At 49.6% G+C, this 27244-nt stretch overlaps 1 protein-coding gene across 4 annotated transcripts in view; it reads left to right on the top strand.

Annotated features, from left to right (window-relative positions):
* The first annotated feature begins 7093 nt into the window (after positions 1-7093).
* The window catches only part of PRICKLE2 (prickle planar cell polarity protein 2), a 122408-nt gene continuing 102257 nt past the window's right edge, over positions 7094-27244 (top strand). Inside the window, exons 1-4 of one of the 4 annotated variants that reach the window (XM_068907279.1) lie at positions 7106-7226; positions 7685-7770; positions 13251-13302; positions 13409-13497. In XM_068907279.1, the coding sequence (XP_068763380.1) occupies positions 13451-13497 (47 nt within the window). In that variant the 5' untranslated portion in view covers positions 7106-7226; positions 7685-7770; positions 13251-13302; positions 13409-13450. Of the gene's footprint in view, positions 7227-7684; positions 7771-13250; positions 13303-13408; positions 13498-27244 lie in introns of all 4 variants that reach the window. The other 3 variants (XM_068907278.1, XM_068907276.1, XM_068907280.1) reach the window with 3 other exon arrangements.

Raw genomic sequence — 27244 nt, 5'->3', positions numbered from 1 at the left:
ATGGTTTGCATGTTGAGTCTCCTTGCCGACTTAGGCAAATGCTTAGCTTTAAGGCCTTTGCTAAATTTGAGTCACCGGCAGTGGTATCAAGCTGCAGCTACTTAAGTGTTTTGTTAGTAGATGGTGTCTTCATCTTTGAAAAGACAGCGTGGGGATGAAAGCCAGAAGTCTGGAGCATAATCCCTGAACACAAACTCCTTGTATGGGTGTGCTGGGGGAGGCAGAGCTCTGTGTATGTTCTCCCTTGAAATCATTACTTGGCTCCATTCATATGCTTATAATTTCCTCATCCCTCTTTAATCTCTGACTATGTTTCAGATGAGCAATTAAATTAGGCCTTTGCTGCATTGTCCTTTACTAATCCATCCTCGCTGGCTTGCTGACCTTTTCTCTTTGAAGCTATTCACCGCTTACTGTCTGTCTTCCCCCCACCCATATGCAGACAGGAATATTTTCAGTAAAATGCTTTAATTGCTTTCGCTCAAGGTAGCGGGGAAGGAGGGACGGCTTCCTGCAAACAGACCGGCAAGAACCGACATGTCTGCGCTAGCTGCTGCGCAAGGAGACCTGCCGCAAAGGTCTCGGTGACTGGCCCTTCGGAGCAGGGCCTGGACTTGCAGTGTTAGGGGCACGCAACCGTGTGCTTGATCCACGCGTGCCTGGACAGCATCGCCCTGGTGGCTAGTGCTGCTCCGTTGCCTCTGAGGTGGGTTCCCTGCAGAAGTATATCTAGGGCAAAAATGTGCCAAACGGTAAAAATCTAGCCTCATTTGAGAAGACATGGTTACAGAAGAAACGTACCTGCCTTTGCTGAAAAGGCAAATAATCAAGCTTAGAAATTAGAAACCGCAATGGTGCAGGCCAAGCTGCTGCAAATAGGTGCAGTTATCGCAGAGGTGTGCTTACTGCCAGCAGCAGGGAATAACGTGGTAAATCTAAGCCTTTTTTTTGCTGTAAAGCAAGGGTCCTTTTTCTCATCTGCTGCTGCCCAAGAGGCCCTCAGTGGTGGTGGAGTGCGAATGCTTGCTGTTTATGCTGGGCCTTGGCTGCTGAAGGGCTTTGCTGTGCTTTAACTTCCTCTCTCGCCAACTGTTTCCTTCACCCCCAGATTGCTCTGTGTGCCAGATCTCCCCAAATCTCTGGGGGTGGTGCAACTAGCTCAATGGCCAAGAGGATCCAAGGAAACCTCGGCCAAGAAGGTCGCAGCAGCCCAGTCCATGCGTGTTGTGGTTGAGCTGCTCTCCCCCACGCAGGTGGGGTGAGAGGAGAGATGGTTGTGCCAGTGCATGCTTTGCTTCAGACATGTTTCTTGGAGGTGTTCCTAAACTCTGCGGGCGGACATGCCCAAAGCTCTTAAAGCACTTCCAGCAGCTCTCATTGACTTCTGCAAGTAGGCGCTCCTCTATGCGGAAAAAGGTGTGGGTGCGCCTCGTGCTCCTGCATAGCTCACCCGAAACTCAGCCGAGAGCTGCCCACCTGTGGGGGGAGAGGCTGCCTTCATCAGGTGCCTTGGATTAGCTGGTAATTTCCTTCTCTTCATCAGCTTTCCTCCACGTTGTGCAAACAGTATGTGAAGCTTTTCAGGTATGGCGTGCATTCTGACTTGGCTAATTCTTTTCCCATTTGATTGTTGCCTTTCAAAAGCCTGAACGGACCAGAGCAATTAATCTGGAGTATCACAAGTCTTAGACAGGAGGTAGGTTCTTGGCTATTTGCCCTGGTCAAAGAACCAGTGTCTCCAGCTGGGAAAAGTGGCCCAAATGTAGAGAGCGGCAGAACTCGTGCCCAGAAGTGTAGGCATCCCTGGCACTCAGGGACGACAGGCATGATATTCTGAGAGTTTTTCCTTAGATCGTGTATTTAGCTTCTGCCTGACCTGATAGCTACCTCACCTCCACAACCCTGGCTGTCTGATCTTCTTAGGTATCTCTCTGTTATCTATCAGCAGGTTTCACAAAATGGGAAGAAAAAGGTGTTTTTCTTTCCCCCAATGAAGAGAAGAGGCACGTAAATGGCTGAAGAAGTAAAGGGCCTTTCCACCTGGGAATGGCAAATGATTCATCTGAGGCACCAAATAAAACATGCGGTGCTTTGACTGCTGCTCCAGCAAATGGCAGAACGGCTTTGCTCCCGCAGCAGTTCCTCCTGCCTTCACTGCTGACGCTTACTGCTCAGCAAGGTACCCCAGGCAGATGCCTGGCCCCCTCCCCAACCTTCTTGCATGCCTTCAAGGCTATTCTGGAAGAAGCGTGGCTTTACAGCGTAAAGCAAATAATCCTGCTGGATCACAGGAAGCCTCATGGGAGGGAGGGGAGTAAGAGCAAACCACTTGTTGCTATAGCACAAGGAGGTCTTGTACAAATTGGCGAAGCCCCGCCTCATCGCTTTGTTTAGCCTCAAATTGCGAAGAATTAATGAAATACGTGAACCAGCACAATCTACCACCCATCTCTGCGCACAGGGAGATGCAAGATAGGGCTGCGCCTGAGGGATCTTGAGAGTGAAGAAATCTGGCTCTGGAAGAGCTGTGACGCTGCTGGTGGCCTCAAAGGGCAGAGGGACACGAAAGCAGGAGCCGGAGGGAGGGAAGCAGAGCCGTGAGCAGGACGGAGGAGCTGTGCTTTGAGCGTGCTCTGCCTCTGAGCACAAACACTTCGCAGCGCTGGCACCAGAGGGCATTGAAGATTGATTTAACGTCCATGCGGTATAGGATCGGTTAAGAACTTTCCAACTCCTGTGGCTCCAACTTTATTGGGATAAGGTGACTTTTTCTCCCCCCCCCCCCTTTTTAGCTTTGCGTTGTCACTCGGCTCTAACTTTGTAGCAGGTGTTTGTCTCAACAAAGTAGAACTAGTCCAAGTTTTATGGGTGTGAAGTCCAACTGCCAAATGCTATTTATGGGCAAACTGAGGACTGCCTTCAAAATTAACAATAGATGACAATAAATCTTACTCAGTTACCTAGCAACTAACACAGTAAAATGCTAAAGTTAAAAGGAGAGGGGTTATTTGGAGATACCTTGGTGAGTACATACTGGCCACTTGCCTTCCTGGGTGGAAGGACAAAAAAAAATTCATGTCATATTAACAAATTATTGTATTGATGAAAGAAAAAATATAAAATTCATTTCTGGGATATTTTGATTAAACCAGCACTGACAGTGCAACAAAAAAAGCTTGTATTTTAGTCAGACGGCTGTGCTAAACATCCCCTGGCAAATGGATGGCAGTCTGCAGAAATGATGTAAAACAGCAGGATCTTGGTAAGTTGCTAAGCCCACTTTGCTATTGTTTCTGACATCTGAAGTGTGTGTATTGCGGATTAACAGTGTAATAAATGCTCAAAGTAAATGTGACCGGTATGAGTCTGATGGAATATGCTCGAGGGAAAACCTACGCAGTGGAAAAAAAAAAGGAGGGGGGGGGAAGCATGATTCATCTAGGCCTGCATTCCTGTTATGCACAGCACACACTGAAACTCCATAGCCTACCTTAAACTAGGGTTTATGCATAATCTTTTCTGTTGGCAGTAACTGTGAAGTCTTGAAGCTGGAATGAGTGGAAACACTGAATTGTCTCCCTCCTCGAAGACCCGTGCGAGGGCACGTTTACCCAGGAGGAGGGGGTTTGGTCTGGGCAGCCAAGTGGATGCCAGGTCCATAGTACGCTCCTGCAGAAGCTGTGTCATTTAGAGCCATTTTTAAGCTCTCTTTTTGTTATTGAAAGATTTTTTTTTTGAGACAATAACTGCCTAATAGCAGTCATTACCTGCAGGGTGGTGGACGCTACAGGAGTCGTGCTGAGCTGTAATTCCCCCCGAGCTGAGTGTCGGCAGAAGGAACCACGAGGGCACAAAGTGCTCTGTTAAGGCCAAATTCACCTTAATACGGTGCAGGGGAGAAACGAACGGGTGCAGCGGCCAAATGGGAGCCGCTTTGGGCTTACTCCAGGCGCTTCGTGTTCATGGCACTGCTGCCTCCGGTGCCCTTTTGTACCGTAAACGTGTATTTCTATAATATTGGATACAACATGGAGCAGGGAAAAAAAGAACGTTCCTGTTTTCCTTCTTTCAGTGATCCCTAAGTTGAAAAGAGAAAAAGGAGACCACCTCACTGTGCAGGAGCGGAGGAAACGGGAACAGGTTTAGGGATGAGAAGGGCTGTAAGAAGTGTCATCGCTAGGCAGATTTGGTTGAAACAAAAATGGGAGGGAAAGAACATGGACGGCACAATTTCAGTGACAGTAGAAACAACAGTTTGTCAGATAAACTGTCTGGCATGTATTATCTACATTTCTTTTTTTTTTTTTTTGAGCCTATTTGACAGTGGTATCTGACATCTTCCTCCCACCCCAAGCTGAGTCCTTCTCCTCTCAAGAGGAGAATTCACTTTGTTTTTTAAAAAAACAAAAAAAAAACAAAAAAACCACCTTTTGGAAGTGCCTTTTGGGGCAGCACAGGTAGGCCTGGAGCTGTTTGTCCATCCCCTGCCCTTGCAGCGGTGCCAGGACGTGTGCATCATCCCCCCCCTTTTTGAACACGGTAAGAGCCACAGTGTGGGAGTTGATTTCCTGAGAGCTCGTTACTCTCGGCAGCTTTTCCGGGGGAGGAAGGAGAGGAGCGTTAAGGCTAGTGAGATAATGTCTCCCATGTACATCCCAGGGATGATGTGCTGGCCTGGCTCTCTCCTTATGTGGCTCTTGCAGTGCAGTTTTTGAGCATCTCAGAAATGTGGATTGAGCCTTCCTGAGGGCTGGGGACCTTGGAAGGACATGATCTCCCTCTGGCCCAGTGCAGGATGCGTGCTGGTGGGGACAGGCGCTGCTGTGATGAAGGGGTTGCTCCTGGGAGACTAGCATGCAAGACACGTCCCGCCGCTGCCCCTGCAGACCTGGGGGAGCTCCGCTGTCCTCGGCGCTCCTGATACCGGCTGGGGTGGTTGCAGGCTGCCCCAGGTTCAAGGAGCCCAGCTGACTTTGGACCCCACGAACCCCTTTCCTCACTGTAAGTTGTTTTTCATTTGAAGCCTGGTGCCTTCAGCAGCAGCGAAGCCTGTGGCAGGGAAGGGTGATGGCTGGCAGCCGCAGCACAGCAGGAAAATTTGGTGGGCCCAGGGACAGCTTGGGACGGAGGGGCTGGAGACCAACCTGCCTTTCCTTAAAAAGTGATTGAGGACCTGCCCCTTTATCTGAAGCCTGGCGCCATGATTCAGCGCAGCCACACCTCGAAGGAATTTATCCACCAGCTTTGACTTACTTTTTCTGTTTTAAACTTCTAGCAGATGTCCTCACTAGCCACATTATTGAGGGCGCACAGCACCTCTTGCAACAGCAAAAGCAATTAAAAAGGATTTGCAGGTCACCTTTAAAGCATTTCCCACAGCACGTTGAATCTTGTTATAAGTCCTATATCCAATAATGCCTTTATTTCAGCAGTTTTAATTGAAGTTTTAAATATTCTGAATCTTATGCAAGACGTCCAAAGTGCTGGCAAATCTCAGGCCCTCTCTTGCAAAGTTGCTCGTTCCCTGAAATCCTGTTGACCTTCAATAGAGATGATGGTAACTGCAACCTTGAAATTACCATGTCATGTATTAGATACAACACATACTTTAGGACATTTTAATATGAGCTCAAAGCCCAGCCCATAATCAGGTGCCCACTGTACGACAAGGTGTATGTGTATTTGAAAGGATTGCCTCCATCCTGGAGTATATAAACGTATATGTGCACTGCTGTAGGAGCAGAGGTGAGAAGAAAAGCAGGAATGAAAAGCAGGAGGAGAAAATTTGGCAGTGTGAGCAATGAGGGGGAGCTGGAAGGTTTCACAAAGCTATCAATAGGGTAAGGCAACCACAGAAAAGGGGAACAGGGAGGCATGTCACTATTTTGCTACATGAAACTTGCTGAGAAATGCTGTGCAAAAGAAAAAATCCCTGTGTGTGGTTTTTTTTTTTAAGGGAAATCTAACACTTATGGGAGGGAAAAGTGAAAATTGCCCTTAAACTTTTGCCTATAATGCATCAAAAGGCAACCAACCATGCAGCTCCCAGCCGTGTTTCAGCCTCACAGGAAGAAAAGATACAAGTGAAAAATTGACAAAAATGAGAACTGATTAAATGAAAAAAATTGTCAAAGCATTATGTGTCTAACCCGCTGTGAGGCAGAAAGGCAAAGGAACAAAGCGGAAGGGACGGAGATGACAGGACAGGCGAACAACCAGAACTGCAGCGATGAGCCTGTGAAACGCTAATGGCAAAGCTGTCCCACCTCGGCCGGCGGCAAGCGCCTTCCCATTTCTTCTCCCTGCGAGCATTTCTAAAGACCCCTCTGCTCCAGGCAGAGCGCTTGCCCCCCGCCATCCCCACCCCGTGTTTCATTTTGCTCTGCCTTGTGCCAGGCGTGCTGCTTGATGGCAGCCCCCCGTGGGCACGGGGATCCCATTGTAGGAAGAGCAGAAAGCGGCTAACACCCAGGTCACCCCGCGCGCCTGCTGGTAACAGGTGTTTTGTGTCCCGGCCTGGGAGCTCGTGCTGCAAACGTATTTCATGTGACTGAGTTTCTCTTGCGCTTTGCTAATAATCGTGGAATGAATCAATGCACCGCTGTCAGCGGTGACAGAAGCTCAGCGGGGATCTGGGCTGTTTGCTCCCTGCCTTTGTCTTGGCCACTAAAAGCCTCATCCCCCTCCCAGCTCAATGCTGCACAGATTGCAAGGCTGAGCGGTGCAGCCAGAGCCGTAACTTCAGCGTTTGCCCCTTTAGCTCTTTGCGACTGCAGAATCCCACCTCTGCTCTTTGGAATTTCATCTTTTTCCCCCGAAAGCTCTTGCTCCAGAGCGCTCTGATCGTGTCTCGCTGCCAGGCACAACTGGCCCCGCACTGCGTTCCCGAGCTTGGCGACGTCCCGGGATATCCGCCAGCGACGGGAACGGCCCGGCGAGGGCGGTTAACTCTGAAGCGGACTGATGACAACAAGGCGCAGGGTAGAGCCGGCCCAGCCGCGTCGGTGGGGGGGAGCGGGGCGGGCGCGGCGGGCTCTCCCAGGGCGGCGCCTGCCGGGCCGGGGGGCGGGGAGGGGAAGGGGCGGCCGCGGGGGCGGGCCGGGGCGGTGCGGGCCGGGCCGCCGCCGCCGCGCACTCCGCTGTGCTCCGCTCGGCTCCGCTCGGCTGCGCGGCGCGGCGCTGCCATGTTCGGCCGCGGCTCTCGCAAGCGGCTCTCGGGCCGCTCGGTGAGTGCGGGGCGCGGTGCGGGGGTTGGTTTGGGGGGGACGGACGGACGGACGGTCCGTCCCCGCCGTCGGCTCCCTGCTGCTCCTTCCCGCCCCGGCGCAGGCGGCGCGGCCGCGGGGCCCCCGCTTCCAGGTGGGCGCTTCCCCGGGCGCCGCCTTCCTCCCGCCGTGTCCGCCCCGTGCCCCTGTCCCGGGCGTGGGTGTCCGCCGGCGCCCCTTCTCCCCACGGATGTGCCCCCGGGGCGTGCGTGACCCCCTGTCCCGGGCGTGAGTGTCCCCCTGCCCTGGGCATGCTGCACCCCCCCCCCGCCCATTCTCCCACGGATGTGCCCCCCAGGTGTCCTGCTCCCTAGGTACCTCTTGTCCCCATGGATGTGTCCCCCCAGGTGTGGGTGCCCCCTTCCCCCCCATGTACACCCCCCCTCGCCCGCCCCAGTGACCCCTTCGCTTTGTTGCAGCTGGCGGTGCCGGGGGAGCCGGAGCGGGGCCAGCCCTGCACCACCTGCGGGGACCAGTGTCCCGGCTTCGCCCTGCACAAGTGGAGGTAAGGCCCCCGTGCCCGCGGCCTGCTGGAGTCCTGCCCGCCGCGGGTCTTCCTCCGGCGGCCCGGCACCGGCTCTCTCTTTGCAGGATCCCTCCCAAATTCAGCAGGGTCTCGGGGTGCGTACGTGGCCGGCTCTCCTGGGGTGTGAGCCAGGCTTGTCGGGGAGCGTTGCGTTGGACTTAAACGCGCTCCCTGTCCTGCCCAGGAGTTCTCAGTATGTCTGGGAAGTGGATTTTTTTTTTTTTTCCCCTTAAAAACTTTGCTTCTGTCTACGAGCCCAGCGTGGATGAGGGTACAGTCTGGTGAACCAGCTCGGTGCGCCCCGACCTGCTGCGAGAAACTCCTGCCTGCAGCCCTCCGGCGGCCCCGCAGCGGGTTCCCCCGCTCCGTTGTGAATTCCCCAGCAGTGAATTAGCTGCCGAAACGGAGTGGGAAACCCCCCTGGCAGGGTGCGTGTGGAGGAGTGACATGTGTTTTTAGCTACTTTCGGCATGTATTTTCATAAAACTGATAAAACGCCGGTGCACACCAAGCACTGTAAGCCCTGGCCTTGGGCTGGCTCAGCCCCTTCCCCCTCCCCGCGTTATCCTGTCTAGAAATGAGTTTTTGCTCGTGGGTGATTTGGGACTTAGTGATATTAAATCTTCTGGGCCGTGGGCTCCAGAAGCTGATGTACCCGGTTTAGTAGGCCAGAGAGGACTTGGTGGCCTTTTAACCTTATTTTGTAGGGTATGCCCTCTTCTTCGGCGTCTGCCATGCTCCGCTCAGCTTCTGCCCTGCTTCAGAGCCGTGTCTCAGCAGGTTAAAAAGCAGGCTCCCAGTGAGGAGGGAGTGCTGCACTGATTCACTCCTGCTGAATTGTATCTGAAGGGTTCAGCTCTGCAAATCGACATCCCTGATGCCGTTTGCGTCCAGCTTTGGGGAGCAGGCGAGTGTCGCTGTGGTCCTCCAGTCTCGACTTCCACAGGTGCTGGTGGCATCTTCGAGTGCCCCGTGTCGCGGTGTCCCACTTCAAACCTTCAGAAGGTGAAGGTGTGTGCTCTTCCCGGGCCACATCTCCAGCGCGTGCCCGTCCCTGGTGGGAGCTGTGTTCTCCTGACGTTGCCTCGATGTTCTGGATCTGCCACACGTGTGTGTTAATAGATTTATGAGGCCACCTGAGTGTCTTTTTTTTTTTTTTTCCTTCAGGGCTTATAAAATGCCTTTGCATGTCCTAGCTTTCCTCGCAGCTGAAGTTTGGGGTAGCAGATGTTGTCACAAAGGTGCGTTATAACGCTTAAAAGCATCAAGGAGAACTTTAAAGTATGGACTGTGAAGAAAAGGGATGGTCATCAAAGCTGTTTTGTCTCCGGTCCAAGGCACTGGGCGATGCCGTGGTTTGCTTTTCATTATGTCCAAGTGCACAACTACCTGGCAGCTTTCAGAGGAGTGAGCAAGGTTTTGATACCGTCCTGCTGAGCACAGTCCTCGAGCTGCTTTCTGATATCGCTGTAAAAGCAGCATTTAGCTATCTGGGGAGTCAGGTGAGAGGTGGTGTCGCGGCTCCGTTCAGGGTGGAGAGCCTTGCGCCGACGCGCTCTGCCACGTGCACCAGGTCCTGCCGAGCCCCGTGTGCAGGAGATGTCGGGGCAGGAGCGTACAGCCTGCCCCGACGTCTCCTGGGGTCCCTCGACTTAGACCAAGATTTTGGCTAAAACCAGAGGGAACCAATAGCCTCTTACCCGCTGCCTTTGCTCGGGAAGGAAGGGGTTAGCTCTGCCCGTGGCGCGGGAAGGATCGAGTTAGGGTTAGGATGCGGCCGAGGGTCAGGCCCAGATGGACGCACCGCTGGTGGCTCTGCGTCCTGCTGAGCTGAATTATGCTTCAGCTGCATTAGCTCGCGCACGGGGGACTGGACAAGCCCAGGGCCTTCCTGCACATGCGTTTGCACTTAATTGCCTTGATGTGAGAGTAATTAGGCAATTAAAACAAATAAAGGCAACCTATTTGCCTCCTTAAGCAAAACACAATAGAGAGGAAGTACATTCATTTTTTTACTAGCCAGTGGTCTGTTAATGGCCAGGAGTGTAAGGAGGCAAATTATTAATAGTAGTTATTTTTGTAGGTCACAAACGTACTCAGGAGACTATCCCCTCTGCAGACAGGGGGGTGGAGTATCTAGCTCGTGCTGGGGATGTGCGCAAACATTTTAACACGCAGAATGAAAGCAGAAGAAAACAGTGGTTTGCAAGGAGATGTACAGATTAAGGATGCAAACCCAGATCAATTAGCTGCTAGAGATTCATAAGCCCTTTTGTAATCCTTTAACAGTAGAGTTTTGCTGATAAATGTAAATATGATTTATTTTTGTTTTTTTCTTCAAAGATGGGAATTGGTGACTTCCCTTCAGGGAGAAAGAAAAGAATTTATAAGCTTGCGGGCATCAAAACTGGAATTCATCCCTGTTGTTGATGCAAGTGTTGCCATATATGTAATTATGCTGGACTGCGTATTATCTGGTTACCTGTGATTATTAGACATGATCTATGCGGCTGTTTCGTCAAGCAGGCAAATTGCTTTGTCAAATACCAAAGATATCTGTGCCCTTAAGTTCTCTTAAAAGCCACCTTTCTTGGATGGAGAGATGGTTATGAGTACTCGTTGAATTTATAATTCTTGGAAGCATATACATACTCCCTGGGCCAAGGAAATCACTCAGAAAATATTATATTCCACAGAACTGTGGTGGGGTTTTTTGTTGTTGGTTTTTTTTTCCTCTCAGAAAAAAACCCACTCTCTCTGCTGTAGACAATGTAGGAAAAAAAGATGAAAAGGAATTCCCAAGTAATTCAAAAATGTTCCTGATTTTAGAATATATATCTGAATCTTCCTAATCTTACTCTTAAATTATAATCTCAAATTCAAGGTAGTCAATGAATTTTCTTGTTAATGTGTTTACATATTTTATATTATTTCAGTGGAAGCGAGGAATTAAAAACCCCATATGTTACAGACACGTTTGTGCAGGAGCACCCATACGAGCATCGCATCTGCTTGGAGCTGGCAGAACTTTGTGTACCCTAAATCTCTGCCTTTTGCTGTCAGCCAGAAATTCAGTTTTCAATTTTAAATCATTTAGCCCAGAAAAAGTCCTAAATGATTTAGGCTAGAAAGTCAGAGATTTGCCTGAAAAGAATGAAGATTGAATTTGTCGTCGCTGGGCATGAAGCCTGTAGTGCCATTCTGTGAAGACACAACTATCAAAGTTAGTAGCTAGTACAACCTTGATTTTTCATTGCCTGAACAGCAAAATGACTCCTTCCTCTAATTGCATTACTTTATTTTATGGTAGCCTGTCAGTAAAGTATGTAACGGACTGAGAAGTTCATCTGTGTGGGCTGTGGTTTTGAGGATGGAAATTGGCTATAAGTAACAAAATCCCCGTTAATATAGGTGGTTACTTGAAAGGTGGCTTTGTGTGGAAAAAGTGAAATCAAATTCAATAAAAATCTCCAACTCCTTAGGAGTCTGGTTGCTGTTTTCTAATCAGATCTGCATTACATTACACTGTGTGCCATTCAGCTTGTTAACAAGCTTTGGCATTAAATAAAGCTGTCATTGGAGTTTGGTGAGTGAATAGCCATTAGGAGTGTCTTTTGCATAATGTCTTGCAGAGAAAAGCTTGCAAGAGAGGTGGTCTGGGAAGAGAAAAGGGAAGGGAATTTATAGCCTATTCCTAATGCAATTAGTGTGAATATGCAAACCTTAAAGGTGACAAATAGCTGCCGGTCCAGCAAGTTGCTTTTGCTGCCTTCCATGAAGACCTGATTTCTCTTTTACCCTGGGTGAAGTAAAATTACAGGCTTAGTGCTGTGTTTTAAATATACTGCTGTTGTAGTCTTCACGTTAAAAGATTGGCATGTGTTTTGCATACGTTTTGCATGTTTTGTTTTCATGTATGCTATCTTTAAGAAAGCCCTTCGTGATGAGATGCTCTTAAAATTTCAAGAAATGTTGTTATTCCCTGGCCTCTATGTTCTTTTCCTCCAGAAACACCAATGTTTTAGCTTAACACAAAATGTTGCAGCTTTAGCAGAAAGGCAAGAAACCCGAGTCTCAAAACCAAAATAAGACTGTGGTCTGATTTGTAAAGGGGAGAAGCACCACCCGATCTGAGAGGTCTTCAGAGACTGTAGTGGCACTGCGGATCTCGGAGGGAAGGCATTCAAATGCTGTGATGAGGAGAGGCGGATAAAATAATATTTAAAATAGTGTCTGAAACCTTGGGAGAAGTCTTTGTTGCCATAGTTGTTATTCTTGCTTGCAGAAGCATTTAAATGACAGTGATAAACATGACAGAAAAGCAAAGACTGAGTCTTTAGTTTCAGTGTAAGGTTGCGTTTACACCTCTTCTTAGTCTGATTCCTATTGTATATGCTCTGTAATCTTTGTCCCCTGAAACTGTATTTCGATGAGGAGGAGATCTGCTTCTCTTCATGCTTCACATCACAGACTCAATACCACTGGTGTATGTTTGCATAGCGAGTAACGTTTGGCCTATACCTTTCAAGGCAACTATTTCCTTGATTCTTGACTCAATATTCGTTAATATTTGAGTGAAGTTTTGGTGCTTAGAGCTGTTACAAGCATTCATTTGCTTCAAAAACAGTGTCTCGCTATAACTTAGGGTGGCCAAGTCCCATAGAAGTCTAATTAGGTAGGGCCTTGTCTGATATCAGAGCGTTTGCTGTGACAAACCTTCCAGATTTTCAGGAAAGACCAGCTGGAAATTCCAGATAACATCGACTCAGTCCAAAGGCTCATGATTGATTGCTACACCACGAAACGTATTGAGGTGAAAGCCTTCCTTTGACCTTATGGACTGGCTTAAGCTGATGTACAAGGAAAAAAAGAGACGCATGCAGTAGGATGGTGATCCAGTGGAGAAGGTGGCAGATCAGAAGTTAAGAGATGTTTTACGTTGCTGAATGGTGGCAGATAGGATGTTTTGCGTCTCCAGGGCCTGCCTCGCTGGCTTAGACTGGGATTTGCTAGTGGTAGTGGATTTTTCTTTTCTTTCCTTTGCAAGTTTGTACAGTTCCCAGTCCTCTGGACCTTATGTGGTTTTATCTGGAGACCAGCAAACACAGCTGACAGTACAATGAGAAATTTGGTATTTGTTTGTATCCTGAATCTACATTCATCTGGAGCTCTCTCCAGAAGGACCTAGCTGGCGTATGCAGACATTGCAGAGCAAATTTTGATCTTCAGTTTGATTACTGCACAACTGAAGAGCAGGAATAATATTTTTTAACGTAACATACGAATGAGTACCGTTGAATTCTGAAGCATTTGTTTCTACTTTCAAAAAAAAAAAAAAAAGCACAGGTTATTGCTTCCATATGTTTTCAGCATTTTTGGTAGGTTATGTATCTTTCACACACACGCTCCCTATTTTTTCCTTTCATGAATAACATGCTTTGTGCCTCTCTCTCCTTTAGGATTCAGATATTCTCCACTTCCTTGCATGTTTATTTGAAAGGCTTTGTAGAGGTGAGAATAGCAATACCTTATCTTGCATGGGTTTATATTCGTATCGCTTCCACAGCAAACATCGTAGGGCTCTGTGATTTTAATCAAGCTTTTCATTTTGCAACAGGGGACCAGCTGAAATAGGCAGAGCTCAAGCATCGGGGAAGCGATGCGGTATCGCGATCCCCATGTGGTCCCTCAAAGCCGGTCCCAGAGGTAAGTGCCTGCTGGGACGTGGCCTTGGCCTGTGGGGCTGCGGATGGGTGAGCCGCAGTGGCTGTCCTCGTGGAGGGCTCATGCCTTTGCGCCTCTCTGTGGGAGCTGGCGGGCGTCCTCTGGCCCCCGAGGGGCTGTCGTCCCCTCCATCGGGACAACATCCATCTCTGTCAGCAAGGCATGTTTAAAAAAAAAAAATCCACAGCAGGGTTTTTGTCAGCTGATCTCAAAGTCGTTCACAAAAGGGGTTGGTATCTTTGGCTTGTTGTTAATGTGTGTTTGTCATGAGCAGTCCAGAAAGGGAGAGGCCATTCCCTGATGGGTAACTCTTTGCCCAAGGTGATGACCTGCAGCCTGTTTCAGGGATGGTTTGGCATGGGTGGCACTGCCGTTAGGCTGTGTGCACTGGAGCTCCGTCCAGGAGTATGCTGGAGCGTGCACTGCACTTGACATAAATGAGTTCAGTTGTCCTATTTACGTACACCTGTGAGATTAAGCACTTGCGTAAGTATTTGAAAAATCAGGGTCTAATTTTCTTTGAGTTTTGTGTCTCACGTAGTGTCTCCGCATTGCTGCTGTAGTGCATCCTCTGAGACGCACTTATCTCTCTCTTTAACGTGGGAGCACCAGAGCAGGAGCCCAGCTCCTGGAAGGCGTGTAATCCCCATGGAGGTCACTTAACAGAGGTGGTGGGATTCAGGCAGCCAGGTGCTTTGTGGGCGCCGAGAGGTGGCAGCTTTGTCCTGCACCTGGTGGTGGCCACGTCCATGGCTGTGCAGGCCTGCCTGTCCCCTGTGCCGAAGCGTGCCCAGGGCAACCTTATGGATGGGTACAGGAGATCTGATGGATTTGGGACGAAGGATCTGAATGTGCGTTTTCCAGCTTCCTCCTACCAGGGCACAATCCTTCTTTTCATAAACGCCAACCTAACCGTTGCGTTGAAGTGACTCCAACTGATTTTTTTTTTTCTTCCTTTTTTGCCTGTCCCTTTCACGTCTTCATGCCCTGCTGTTGAAACAATGCCTAAAACAACCAAAACTGATAAGGTATCCTGTTTGTATTGGCTGGGAGACACAATGTCCATTTTAACAGTGCATTACAATATTGGAGGCAATGTTGTGGCTGGCAAAAAGCCTAAAAAAAGTTTTTTACTTTTTGGTATGTGATGTACAAAAGAGCAGGTGAGGTATGTACTTGTTTCTGGGCCAGCCCAGGGAGCCTGTTTGAAGTTCTCGACTTCTTTACAAGCTATGCAGGATTGTATTGCAAGAAGTCAAAGGAGTTTGAGACGCTGCTTGATTAAATTTCATTTGAACGCAACAGCCCTAGTCTGCAGCCGCTGTAAATGGAGTTGTAGCTCCGCAGTGCACGCAACAGCGTCTGGCCTGCTCACTCTCAACTGAATTGCATAGAAAAGCCAAAACAACAACAACAAAAAACCCAATTGCTCCTACAGAAATATGTATAGATACATTTTGCGTGTGTGTTTTGAACACATCTTCTAGATTTATGAATGGGGTGAAAAGCCACTAGTGTGGGTTTTGGTCTGGTTTTTTGAGGTTTATTCTGTTTCTTGAGAGAAATTGACTGAGGGGGCAGAATGGAAAAACACTGAATTCTGACTTTTACCTGATATTTTACTCCTAGACTAAGCAAACAAAAAAAGAAACAACTTACTGCATTAAGTTTTTGGAAGCAATGACTACCACTGGCTCCTGGTATGCAAGGAGTAAAATGTTATCTGCCCCATGTGAGGGTATGCGTATTTTGCCATCCTGAAGGCTGAATGATAGCAAAGAGACTTTTTCAGTACCTAGCTAGGATCCTCAGCTGTGGAGCTACGCTGATTTACACCAACAGAGCACACCTCGCTTGGAAAACCTTGGGTGAAATTGCTCAAGGCAGACCTGCGGAAGGACGAGGTAGGACAGACTGGCTTGTACCCAGGCTCTCCTTCAAGCAGACAGCTGTCAGCGCTGAAGGCTGCGGTTACGAATTCGGATGCCACGTGGCGTATGATTTAATGGGACGCAGTGAACTGATTTAACAGCTCGCTGCTGCTAGATGAGGAAGGTCCCGTGTTCTCCCTCCGTCCCCCAGACCCAGGGTAATGGGTTAAATCAGCTCGTTGGAGCCTCTGCTGAGCTGGCAGGAGGAGAGGGGAAGGAGCAGCTGGGAACGGGGAGGGGAAAGGGATGGGATGGGGAATGAACTATCCGATCCGTTCGGTGGCGTGCAAAATTGCACTGTCGTTCCTGCCCTTTGCGTCCCCTTCATTTTACTTTATCTTTCCTTTTTTTTTCCCCTGTGTTTTCTTGTTTTGTTTTGTATAGCCAGGCAGGTTCCCTGAGCCGAATCTCGGCTGTGCTGGCAGGATGAAGGGGTGGGAACGAGCGCGCAGCCCCGTGCACAGCCGAGCGGGTCGGTGGCGAAGGGGACCAGCAGTAACTAGCTGTCGGAGGGCGAAGCAGTGCTCCTGCGGTGATTTGAATGTGCAAAGCATGAGAGGTGCCCCATGTTGCTGTGATTATCCTGCGCAGGGTGTCCGGCATGGCACGACATGTGTTTAATGGGCCTTTCTGCAGGGGAGAGTTGAACTCCCCGACGTCTTTAATAGAGGCTTTGCAACAGGCCCTTTTCAGGATGCCTGGTGCATCTTGAAAGGAAAAGTTCTGGCTACAGATTCAGAGAGAAAGCAGGAGTTTGGTACATAAAGACCATTCACCGAGATCCTCAGCCAGGGTAAGCTGGGCCACGGCTGTTTGACCGGCACCCGCAGAGCGTTTTGCCCTTGACTTTGTCGCTCTGCGCCGTAGAGGATTGCTCAGCTCTTTGGAGAGTTTCTTTTCTTGCTTTTTGTTGCATTTCTGTTTGCCTTTGAAAAGTCAATCCGCAGTCTTTTGCTTTTCAAAGGCATTCTCTCCCTCCCCACCCTGTAATCCATTATTACTGTCCGGGTGATTCACTCTCCAAATAATCAATTGCGTTTCCATTGTCTGTTTTTTAAGTATTGTGCTGAGCTTAAGGGCAGCAGATAGTATCAGCTGAGATCTTTGGCAGATGGTTTTGTAATTTGTGATGCTCGTTTGGATATTTACTTTTTCTCCTATGAATAATCTTCCAGTGATCCCAAAGGAAATCCAGGCTGGTGACTCTTCCCAGCACATCCAGCATCTCACTGCTCTGTGGTCACTATCTAACGTTCGAGGAATTTGTAACACTAGCAGAATCGTCTGATGTGAGGAAAACTAATTTAGGGGTAAGGCTCACAAGGATGACTGTTGCTGCTCTTTCTCGTGGGCTGTGGATGTGCTTGCTGCTTCCAGATGTGAGGTTGTGGCCACCAGAAGAGCCCCAAGGAGCTGATGGCCTGGAGCTTTGCTGTTACGCAGCTTCCCGCGTGCCTGCCTCGCGCTGCCTTCAGCATTGCTGCTTTGCGTGTGCAGTGACGGCTGTGTGGTTCCTCTTGGAAGTGTTTTTTTTGCGGCTGGTGAGTAGCGTGCTCGGTTGCCTTGAGATTGCATTGATGGCCACTTGTAGGCCACGTCCTGCAAAGCATGAAGCAGGGCAGATCCCTAAATGCAAAGGGAGCTGGAGAGGCTGAGCATCCTGTAAGACAGGAAAAGAGGTTTGCTCCAGCTGCTCCTGCGGCTGAGCGAGTGGGTAAAATTTGGGGTGCTTCCAGCTTTGGAGAGGAGGCTGTGTTTCTTCCTGTGCGCGTGGCTCTTGGCCCTCCGCAGTGCCCTGCTGCCAGAGCTTAACACTTCAAGTGCTAAGTGTTACTGTTCTCCTTCTTGCTGTGGAAGGAGGCGCTTTGTACTCGGCCATCGCAGCAAATGTTTCATCCAGTATCAATTGCCCTTGTGCAGTTGCTGCTGCTGCGATGATAAAAGACATAATGGCTGCCCTTGCTGATAAGGAAGCTCTATAAATGCAATTACGGAAATCCCTATGCAGAGAGGGGGAGACGGACGGGAGTCCCTCTCCGTCTGCGTGGGATTTCGTTTGCTCCTGCGGCGCTTCGCGGTGCCCCAGGGAGAGGATGACGGGCTGTGTGAGATGAGCACGAGCGTTCACCCCAGCGCGCTTCCCACCGGCTGCAGCTCCTGGCAGCTGAAATGGGAGCTGCTTGGCCACAGCTGCGAGCAATTAGTAAAAGATGTATTTTTTCCCCCTCTTCCCTGTGCCCCATTCCCCCCCACTTTCTTTCTTCCTCCTCCTCTTCTCCTTGAAACCAAGCCATGGGCCTCAGGGGAGCCGGGGAAGGAAAGCCCCTAGCAACTTGGGTGTGAGATGACTAGCAGGGCTGAGCGCTTGGTCGCTCTCTTGTGCCCGTGCCCAAGTAGCTTGGGACCGCTAAAGCCTCTGAGCCTTTGCGGCTTGGTTGGTCCTGAGGCCGGTGTGCACCCTTCCGCCGTGCTCCCGCATGCACCTCCTGTCCTAGGAGCCCTGGGGGTCTCACCGGCGCTCCTGCAAAGTGGGGTGTGCAAGGGGCTTGTGCGTGCTGCGCTGTTGGCTAACCTGCCAGGGTGGCCTGGTCTGAAAAGGGGGACGCTGTCTTCTCCTACGTGTCTTCTAAGAAGCAAGCAAAGCTTGATTGGAGCATACTGTAGCTGAGGAGCCAGATATTATTTAGATCAAGCCAATGAAAAATATTTCCATGGCAGCAGTAACCATAGGAAACCTTCCCAGTGTGTCTTGGGTGGTTCCCGTTTCCTTTCCTTTAGTTGTTTGCTTTCAGATGAGGCGGTGGTTGCAGCCGCTCGTGCGCACTGGGACACCAGGACTGGCCAGCGAGCTCTCGCTGACCCTCTGCTCGGCCAGAGGCTCGGCGGCGACCACCCTGCAGCCGACAGCAACCTGCCACCAATACCTACCTCTCGCTTTTCTCGAGCGCTCTCTATCTGGGTAATAAAAAGTTGTTTTTAGAGGATTCTTTAGATGTTATTCACTCTCAGAGCCACCTTTTGCCTTGTGTGAGCTCAGAAAAGCATGCTTGATCCTTATATACCCAAGGCATGAAAGTGAACTGGCTCCCAGGATCCAGTTCTTCTTCCTTTTTATAGCATGGTAGAAAGATGCTTTTATTCCCTCTGGCTCAGCCAGTGATGCTTGGCCTTCAACCAAGATGGAGAATCTAGGACAAGAATTACTTAGAATAGCAAGATGAGAATTTACATTTAAAAAAAAAAAAAACTTTTTTGGGGGGTGAATATTGAATAAAACATTTCATCAAAAGCTTGTAATATTTACATCAGCTTCATCTGGACACATTTACAAGACTCCATAAGAGGAGGCTTGTTTTCCTGGGTACTGCTTCATCTAGGAAATCTGATCTGTGAAGCAGATACAAATGCTGGAAATGGAAAACTTTTCAAGCGAGTCATTGCGACCAGTTGTAAACCAGTTGTGCCAGTGTGGCCGTGCGGTTCGGCACATAGCTCAGGGACTGCCCGAGAAAGGGGGTGGTGTTTGAGAGCGCCCTGGGGATCTCTCGCTGTTCAGCACGGAGGGATGGAGATGCCGTTCGTGGATAGTGTAACCATACCCAGGCAGGCATAAATAGCGGGATCATTATCTTCCCTTGCCCTTTTTAAATGCAGCGATGAGGTAAGCCCAAGCATAGCTTTGCAGAGCAGATGGGCCCTGCTTGCAGATCCAGACCCTGTTGCAATAGGTGTTGCACAAAGACAGGTTAAAAAAAGAAGACTCCTTCTGCAGGAGCTTGAAGTGTAAATGAATATACATTGCTTCAGCTCTTCCCACTTTGCCTTCCTCGGGCTTTGCTTTACAGCCTGGCCCAGGCTGTGCTTGGGCCGTGGTAGGGAGAGCGTTGAGGCCGGCCAGGCGGCGTGTGGCGCGTGGGGGAAGCGTGCGTGAAGCACTCGGACAAGAGATGTCGACGAGGCTGAAGGAGGCTCTTTGCGTTTCCTAATTGTCTCCTGTCATCTCCGCGTAGGATGGCACAACCGGTGAGGAGTCTCGCAGGCTCGTGCCGCTCCTCAGCGGAGGGAAACAGCTGGAGCAGGCTTTTCCTGGATCCGTGGGGAAGGTGCAGCTACAACGCTGCTTCATCAAGGTGGCCTGAGAGAGCTGCTGGCAGGGCAAAACCCTCGATGGCATAGACGAGCTTCTTGCGTTCAGTAGGAGACCTTCCCTTGCCGCGGAGGGGGCGTGCTGGTTGCGGGGCCAGACCGTGGTGACCTGGGGAGGCACCGCTCTGCTCTGCGAGGACCTGGGGGTTTGGTCCCCGTCCAGCTCGATCTGGGGGTCAGGTCTGATCACGGTTCCCATACAACATACCCCCTGTCTGATGTCTCCCAAAACTTGGGACTCTGCAGTCCAGTCATCCTAGACCCTAAAACCACTACAGGTCTTGCCACCGTCCAGTGTGCTCACACAGCTTCCTCCCCCCTGCTCTGGGCTCCTAGGTTGTGTCCTTTAGGGTTAGTTCTACTGCAAAAGCTCTGCGAAAGGGTTTCTTAACTGTTGTTTTATTCCTCAAGGCACATGAGAGTTGTGGATCTTGGCAAAGGGCCGGATGAGCGTCTCCTGGACTTTTCCGTGGGTCTGATCTTTGTCCGTGTTTCAGGGTTGAGAGCTCCGTGCGTGTGGTTGGCCCCTTGCTACTCTTAAATAACCTGGTTCCTCTGCTGGGGCTGCCAAGGCGCGTCCCTCCTGTCCCCTCTGCGCGGCGCGGCTGGGGCTCCAGACGGCAGTGCCGGTGAAGGTCAGGAGGTTAGGCTGCAATACGGATTATTCAGGATTGGAGCAGCAGAGAGCAAATTTAATCTATTACTTGGCTACATAGTTGTCAGCAGCCGTTATCTTTCAGGCTGTGGTTATGCCAGCTTTGGGACACTGTCTCCGTGCGGCCTTGCTCCTTCCCTTGCTGTTGCGCCAGCACGACGTTTGCAGCTCTGCAACGGTGCGAGTTGGGGAGCTGATCTGGCCAAAATATAATCTGGTTTAAAAAAGAAAAAGGGGGGGGGTGAGTTTTGTGCAGGTGGGCATGGGAGAGCCTTCCCATGCCCCTTCCTGCAGTGGTGCCTTGGTTCACCACCTAGACAGGCACGGTCTCTGCTGGTGATGCAGGTGGACCTCTCCTTAGCAGATGCTGCTAGACTTGTTATCTCATAACCTGCTCTTTGCAGATTCCTTAATCACTGTTTTTGCAAAGCCCACAACTCTACAGCAGTTAGGCTTTTGCCTAAAATTACTCAATGTTTGAAGAACTGGCAGCCAGTCAGGGACAGTACTGATTAGCCTTCTCTCCTCACGTGCCAAACAGACCGAAACATTCGTCACGGAGCTGCGTCCGTGCCACGTGAAATCTGTATTCTGTGCCATAAAGGCTGAGTGCTGGCACCGCAGCCCCGTTACGTGTCAGGTTTGGGAAGAGCTGCAAGTGAGAAGATGATAAAAGTTAATATTTCTAAGTCTGGTTTGTGCGGTGTAGCTCCGATTTTTAATATCAGCTGCATAATTTATTACAAGATGTAGAGATTTCAGATACGTTTATTTGAGTATGTTTTATTACTGTCTTCCTTGTAGCAGGAACAGTGGTGTTTTACAAAAGAAAAATGGTTCCGTGTTTCCATAGGATAGTTTCAGCTTGTACCTCTAATAGATGTGAAATTCGTTGAAGTGTGAAGGCTATCTGATAAATGCCGGAATAATAAAGCTATGTTGTTTGTTCTGATTTCCCTTTGCTATTTTCAAACGTATAAATAAAACATTTCCGCGCTGCGCACTGTGCAGTTCCAGCACAGACTATTTACCTTCTGCTAATGTAACCTGTCGAATGAGACGTGAATCTGTTAGTCTCTCTCACAGGGCAACTCTTGTGGTATGAGTATTGCACGCTGCCCTTGAAGTGATCAGACGTAATCTGAATAAATATTTTGTCCAAAGTGAAGTCATAAATATTACCAAAAAAAAAAAAAACCACCACTTTTCTTTTAAACAAAGGACTGTTTGTCTTAATGTACAGCAGAGGGCACTCCATATTGCTAACCTGGGTGTTTGGCCGCTCAGTGGCTCTGTGAAGGAAAAAAGCCCACCGTGCTTAAATTATATTTTGCAGAAATTAAATGCTCTGTGTATGTTTGCCCATGTATATATATAAAATATATAAAAATATGTATGTGTATATATAGTGTGTGTGGTTATATATAAAAAGACATAGGGTGGTATGCATATAAAAATAATCCTAGCACATAATATAAAACTTAAATATTCATAGCCATTCCTGGAGTTGGATGAAGCGCATGTTGTGTTGATTAATGCTCAGCCTGGTGTTACGCTAAGCTTCGGAGGGGATTTAAGCATGCTGAGAAGGGAAAAAGAAGAGGCCCCGAGCAGTTCAGGGTAACAAACTTCGTCTTTGTTGCAAGGACACAGGAGGCTGGAGGCATCTCGTGATGCCGACAGGCATCCTTCCAGAAAAGTTGGGTTTGGGGGCGGTTTTTGCCGCCCGTGGGGAGGTTGCAGTGCTGCACTCTTGCTGCCGGCGGCCCCCGAAGCTGGCGAAGTCGCAGGGCGCTCGGGAACGTCCTCAGGATGCTTTTGGTCTGTTCTTAGCCGTTTTCCGCTGTTTAAAGAAGCTTAAAAAAAGCCTGTCTGGCAGCGGAGCGGGAAGCAGCCCCAGACCGCGCGGGAGCGGAGGCGAGGGCGGCCGCCCTCTGCTCCGGCAGAGCTGGGCGCCGCGCAGCCCCGTGCCCCTGCGGATGCACCCGGAGCCGCAGCATCCTCCGGCGCGGGAGGGGAGAGCGGCCGTCGCCGCGGTTCGGAGCCCTCCCCGAAACGGCTTCGCCTGGCGTAAGGCTCCGGCGCCTCGACGCCCGCGGGGTCCTTGCAGCCAGGCTGGCCGCAGCCTCGTAAATCAGGAAATCAAATCCCGCCTGTTTAGCCAGAGACCTGGTCCTGCAGGTAGTTAGACACACGCATAATTGCCCAGTAGTGGAGATTGGGGCCTCACCCTGTATAAAAAAGTGTTTTCGATAGAAATGGGCATAAATAGAAATAGACTCACACGGGAATACTCAGGGCAGCAGGATTTTTCTGTGCTGCGCTTCGAGCAACGTGTTTCATGGTGGAGCCATGCTCAGTGTTCAGACTGAGCCGTTAATTCAAGAGGAATTCAGATTTTTTTCTGTCGCCCTCAGCGAGCTGCATGGATTGGGCTTAATGTAAGTCTCTCTCAAAGCGAAACACCTGCAAGGGGCAGCAGGTGTCAACACTTGCATTAAACTTGGGGCTGGTAACTGGAGTGACAGGGCATGCAGGAAGAGATAACCAGTTTATGCAGAAAACCCAGGTGAATTTTGCTACTGAATATCCGTGGACTGGCGACATCAGAGACATACAGAAATGTTGGAGGGGCTTTAATGTAATGGGCACCAGTATTAAAGATTGGATGGATTTGGATGATAGGGAGTCATCCAAGATTACAGTAGTAAGGGTCTTTTTTTTTTTTTTTTTTAAAAGACCCTGGTACGTGGGAGGGCTATAGACCTCGTTACAGGGCTTAAAACAGCCTCTCTGTGGGATTGCTGCAAGAAGTGTCCACTCTTGCCTCGTTATTTCCTAAGGGCCTGGTACAGCTAAGACGTAAAACATGTGAATAATTGCAAGGGTGCAAGCTGCCCTGCAGGCTGTAAAGCACCTTCTCACCTGGATTAGCTATGCTGTCACATTGACATGCTCAGCTAATTGCCCGCAGCTGGCTTTTCTGGTGGTCTGACCAGAGCTGGGCCATCAGATGGGGTGCTTCGATCCAGTATTTGACGTTTTAAGTGGCTTCCATCTGTGATGTTTGGAGCCCAGGGGCTGTCGAAGGCCCCGTCCCAGGTGGGTGCAGTGGTGGCAGGGCTATGGGGTGGCCCAGTTCCTCGCCGTCCCTTCTCGCACCTCAGCTTCTTCCATGTGTTATGGTGCTGCCTATTTCTGTTCGTGGTGCTTGGCCGGAGGTGCGTCCTGTTCAGGAGGTTTTTCTTCAGCACTAGCACGAGAGTCGCATGAATGCACTGCACTTTGCGCACCAAGAGCATGTCAGCCTACTGGCACGGTGAGAAATTGTGGTTAGGAAATGTTTTGCAGGAGTTTTTTGTCGTTAAAGCGTATTTGGCAGTGCTTGCTTAGAAAGACTGTGCACATGGGCAGCCCTGACGTGGTACTAGAGGTCTTCAAGCCTTAGGACTCACCTTAGCCAATGTCAATAGAAATGAAACGACTTAAATACACAGTTAAAATATGTTGTTATGTTAGCATGTGGACCTCCGTGCAAGATTGCTGTTTAACTGTAGTCATTAAAGGACCCCCATGGAAGAGGGGTTGGAGTCTGGTAAAAGAATTCCAGGTCTTAACTACGTGTTCGCTGCCAAGTGGATTTTGCACTGAGGTGAAAGACACCTTGGTTTCAGGCGTTTGTATCAACTTTGCAACTCCCAGAACCTTGTGGACGGTAAGAATAAATGGGTTAAAAGATGCTGCGTACTTCCTTTCAGGTGATGAAATCCAGCTGCCCCGTTTCCTGACTTTTCCTTACTACGCTTTTATGCGTGGTGCCCCAAATCTTGGTAGCAGATAAGCTTTTTAGCAATGTCTGGCACGTCATTTTGGTTTAGATCAGTCGTCTTCCTGGACTTTTCCAGGTGATACTGGAACTTGAGTAGTTCATAAAAGGCGCAAGTAGCCAAATGGACCAATAAAAAGAGTTTGTGGAAAGGCCCAATATATTTTATGGAGAAAGAAATGGATCCTCTAACGTGAAGGTTGTGTATTGTAAAATTTTGCAGGGCTGCTAGCACTGCTAAATGCTGGCTTTTCATTCTAGCCACTCTTTTTAATTGCATGCAGTAACTGTCTAAACTTTCTTTTTGGCCTGAACTCTTCTAAGGTTGGGGTGAAATCCTGGCTCTTGGGAAGTCTCTGGGAGACGTGCCATAAATTTCACAGGGATCTGGAAAGTGATCTTCATTTTGAGACCAGTGATGACAGCCTATGAAAAAAAAAAAAGTTTGGCCATCTTGGGGCATTTTAGGCCAAGTGAAAAACAGCTTTACATCCTCTTTAATGCCCTTTGATGGCAACAACTGCAGTGAGAATGGTGAAATTTGCTTGACAGTGTTTTTCACGGGGAAATGCCTTTGTGCAATCCGGGAAAAGCTGTTTTGATTCGAGTGATGGATGAGTTTGCAGCGCTAGGGTGGTGCATGCACACACGGTGTTTCTAACCATGGTGATCCAAAGAGTGAAATTTCAGCCCTGCACAGAGGGCAAGCACGAGGCTTAGCAATGATCTAAATCCCCCCGAAGCTGTTCAGAGAGCTTAGAGGGCTGTGTTGGAGACTCAAGGGCTGCCCTGTCGGCTTGGGTGGATGAGGTCCCTCCTCCTGGTGCTGCCCTGAAGCCCGTAGGATGGAGAGATGGAGAACGGGGTGCAGGCGTTGTAGAAGACTACACGTCATCCCCTCTCTGTCTTTTAAGCAATATACAGGGAGCTGCAGAAAAGCCAAACTGAAGGGTGTTTTGCTGTAGATGTGATGTTTTGTGTGTCTGTGCAAGAGGCTGTCTTCAGCTCCCGCCTTGCTGCTACCTGGCCCATGAGAGCTGAACTAAACTGTTTTAGTATTCTGCTTGTGTAGCTTGGATTTATACCGATGGACTGCAGAGATGCGATGGTGTTCAAGCCAGGCTTGAATTTCTTAGCTGATAAAAATTTGATATCATTCTTCTATCTTGGCCCCAAAGGGCAAAGCGGCAGAGCTTAGCTAATCTTACGAGATCCGTGGTTTTTTTTGATCTGGCAGTTCGCGAGAGCAGCTCCTGCTGAACTCAAGGTTTTAAAATGGGGCAAAATCCCAGTTTCCAAGCTGCGATTAAAATTTGGCTTCAGATCCAGTCTCCCAGCTCTAACTGTGGAGCAGGGTCAGAGGTGGTTTGAACTGTTCCTATGTATGAAGAGAGAATGCGAGATGGTGAGATGGTGCACGGCCCTTCATCGAGCCAGGGATGGGGTGGTCCCGATTCCAACCAACTCTGAGAAAACGGTCTAGATTTTAAGCAAACTGCGTTAAATCCCCCAATCGCTAGAAGTCACTCTGGTTGAGGAGGGTTGTCTTTGGAGACGGCATGGCTGTTTGTAGCTCTGGACTTGGCCTCAGCGGTGAGTTTTCTGTACTGAGCTCTTGCGCTGTCTGGGGATGCTCAGCTCCTGTGAGGTTTAACAGGAGCGTGGTGGCTTCTGGGCAGAAGCTGTCCCCTCTCGGGGATAGTGGCGCTTAAAAGCAGCGTGCTGGGCTGAGCACTGTGCAAATCGCCACGCGCCTTGGCTGCCAGGCCCCCTCCGCCGAGCTCTCCCCGAGGTGACGGCTGGCACTTGCTGCCCGGTTTGGCAGTTCTGCTTTTACCAACAGCCACCGATTGTCGTTTCTGGCAGGAGCTATTTTATTTTTTCTTGCTGACGAACGTAGTGATCTCGGATGTCTGCTGGTCCCGGCGAGTGGCAGTATTATAGCTGCTTTGATGTCAGTGCTGGTACGTCTTTAAGGCAGCTCAGAGTGGCTTTATGCAGTAGCCCCAAGGTGCTTGCACAGAAAAGGGTGCTTTAGAAATGTAATTTTTGTTTGAGGACTGATTTTTCTCTGCTGCTCTCTCTCGATTCAGGGCTAGGTGGTAAAAACGTAGCATTTAATTTAAGTTAGCAAAGGTTTGGAAATGAATTGCTATAAACATAAAAGACATAATCAAATGCCTACCTAATCCCCACCTTAAGGGCACATTAAATGCAGAAAGAATATAATGTGTCGGAGACTAGGATTGAAAAGTGATGAGGATTTGGGAGCAGATCTTTTATAGTTGGAGCTTCTAAATTATTTTACTGCAGGCTTAGGGATTTAAATATCTACATATTTTAGATAAACATAAAGCAGCCAGTTCTCAGCCGCACAGTCTGACATCACGCTACTGAATCATTTCAGCTATAAATCTATACAGTGTGGCCTTGCAACGTACGTTACAGCGCGGTGTCTTGTCCTGACCGTGGATGTGAGGAGAATCAGCCCTCAGTTAATCACAGCCTCTGTCAAGGACTTTTGCCTCTCCAAAGTTGACAGCTATTTAGATGAAAGCACCTGATACGTTTGTCTTATTGGAATAAAACAGGGTAAGGAAGGGAATGTGTCATTATGCAGTTTTGGCCGGAGAAGCTGAGCTCCTTGAACTATGGAGTTGCCTTCTGCAGTCGCAAGCTTCAATCTAGAAAAAAATTAAACAGAAGTGAAACAATCTTTTATCTTGAAAAAGGCAGAAAACGGGCACCAAGCGCTGCTATTTCTCTGGGTCTCTAGCGAAATAAAAGGTCGGAGTGTCGAGAGCTGCCCTGCTGCGCTGTCGTCTCTCCTGCGGTCCCAGCGCGTCCCCCAGGGCCGGACGGGGCGCCTGGCGCTCCTGCCCTCCGGCTGCCGGGCTCTCCGGTTCCCCTCGGACAGCACCTTCCTGCCGGGCACAGAAAGAAGAGACGCGATCCCCTACGCCCAAAGGTTTCTGCCCCAAGGTCCAAATCTCCCACGGTGGCTGTCCCACCAACCCGGGGTCCCTGACGGGCAACGCGGGTCCGACGCGCCCCAAGCCCACCAATAACGGGCAGCAACGAAAGGGCGTTGCGCTGCCTGGGAGGGTGGGGATGCAAGGCAGTGTTGGCTTTGACTGTCTGAGAGCTTCAGAAAAGGTTGTGTAGGAAAAT

Source organism: Struthio camelus, chromosome 14, assembly GCF_040807025.1.
Source record: "Struthio camelus isolate bStrCam1 chromosome 14, bStrCam1.hap1, whole genome shotgun sequence".
NCBI lineage: Eukaryota > Metazoa > Chordata > Aves > Struthioniformes > Struthionidae > Struthio > Struthio camelus.
Note: the sequence above shows the minus strand (reverse complement) of the source record. Positions and strands in the feature narration are given on the sequence as shown.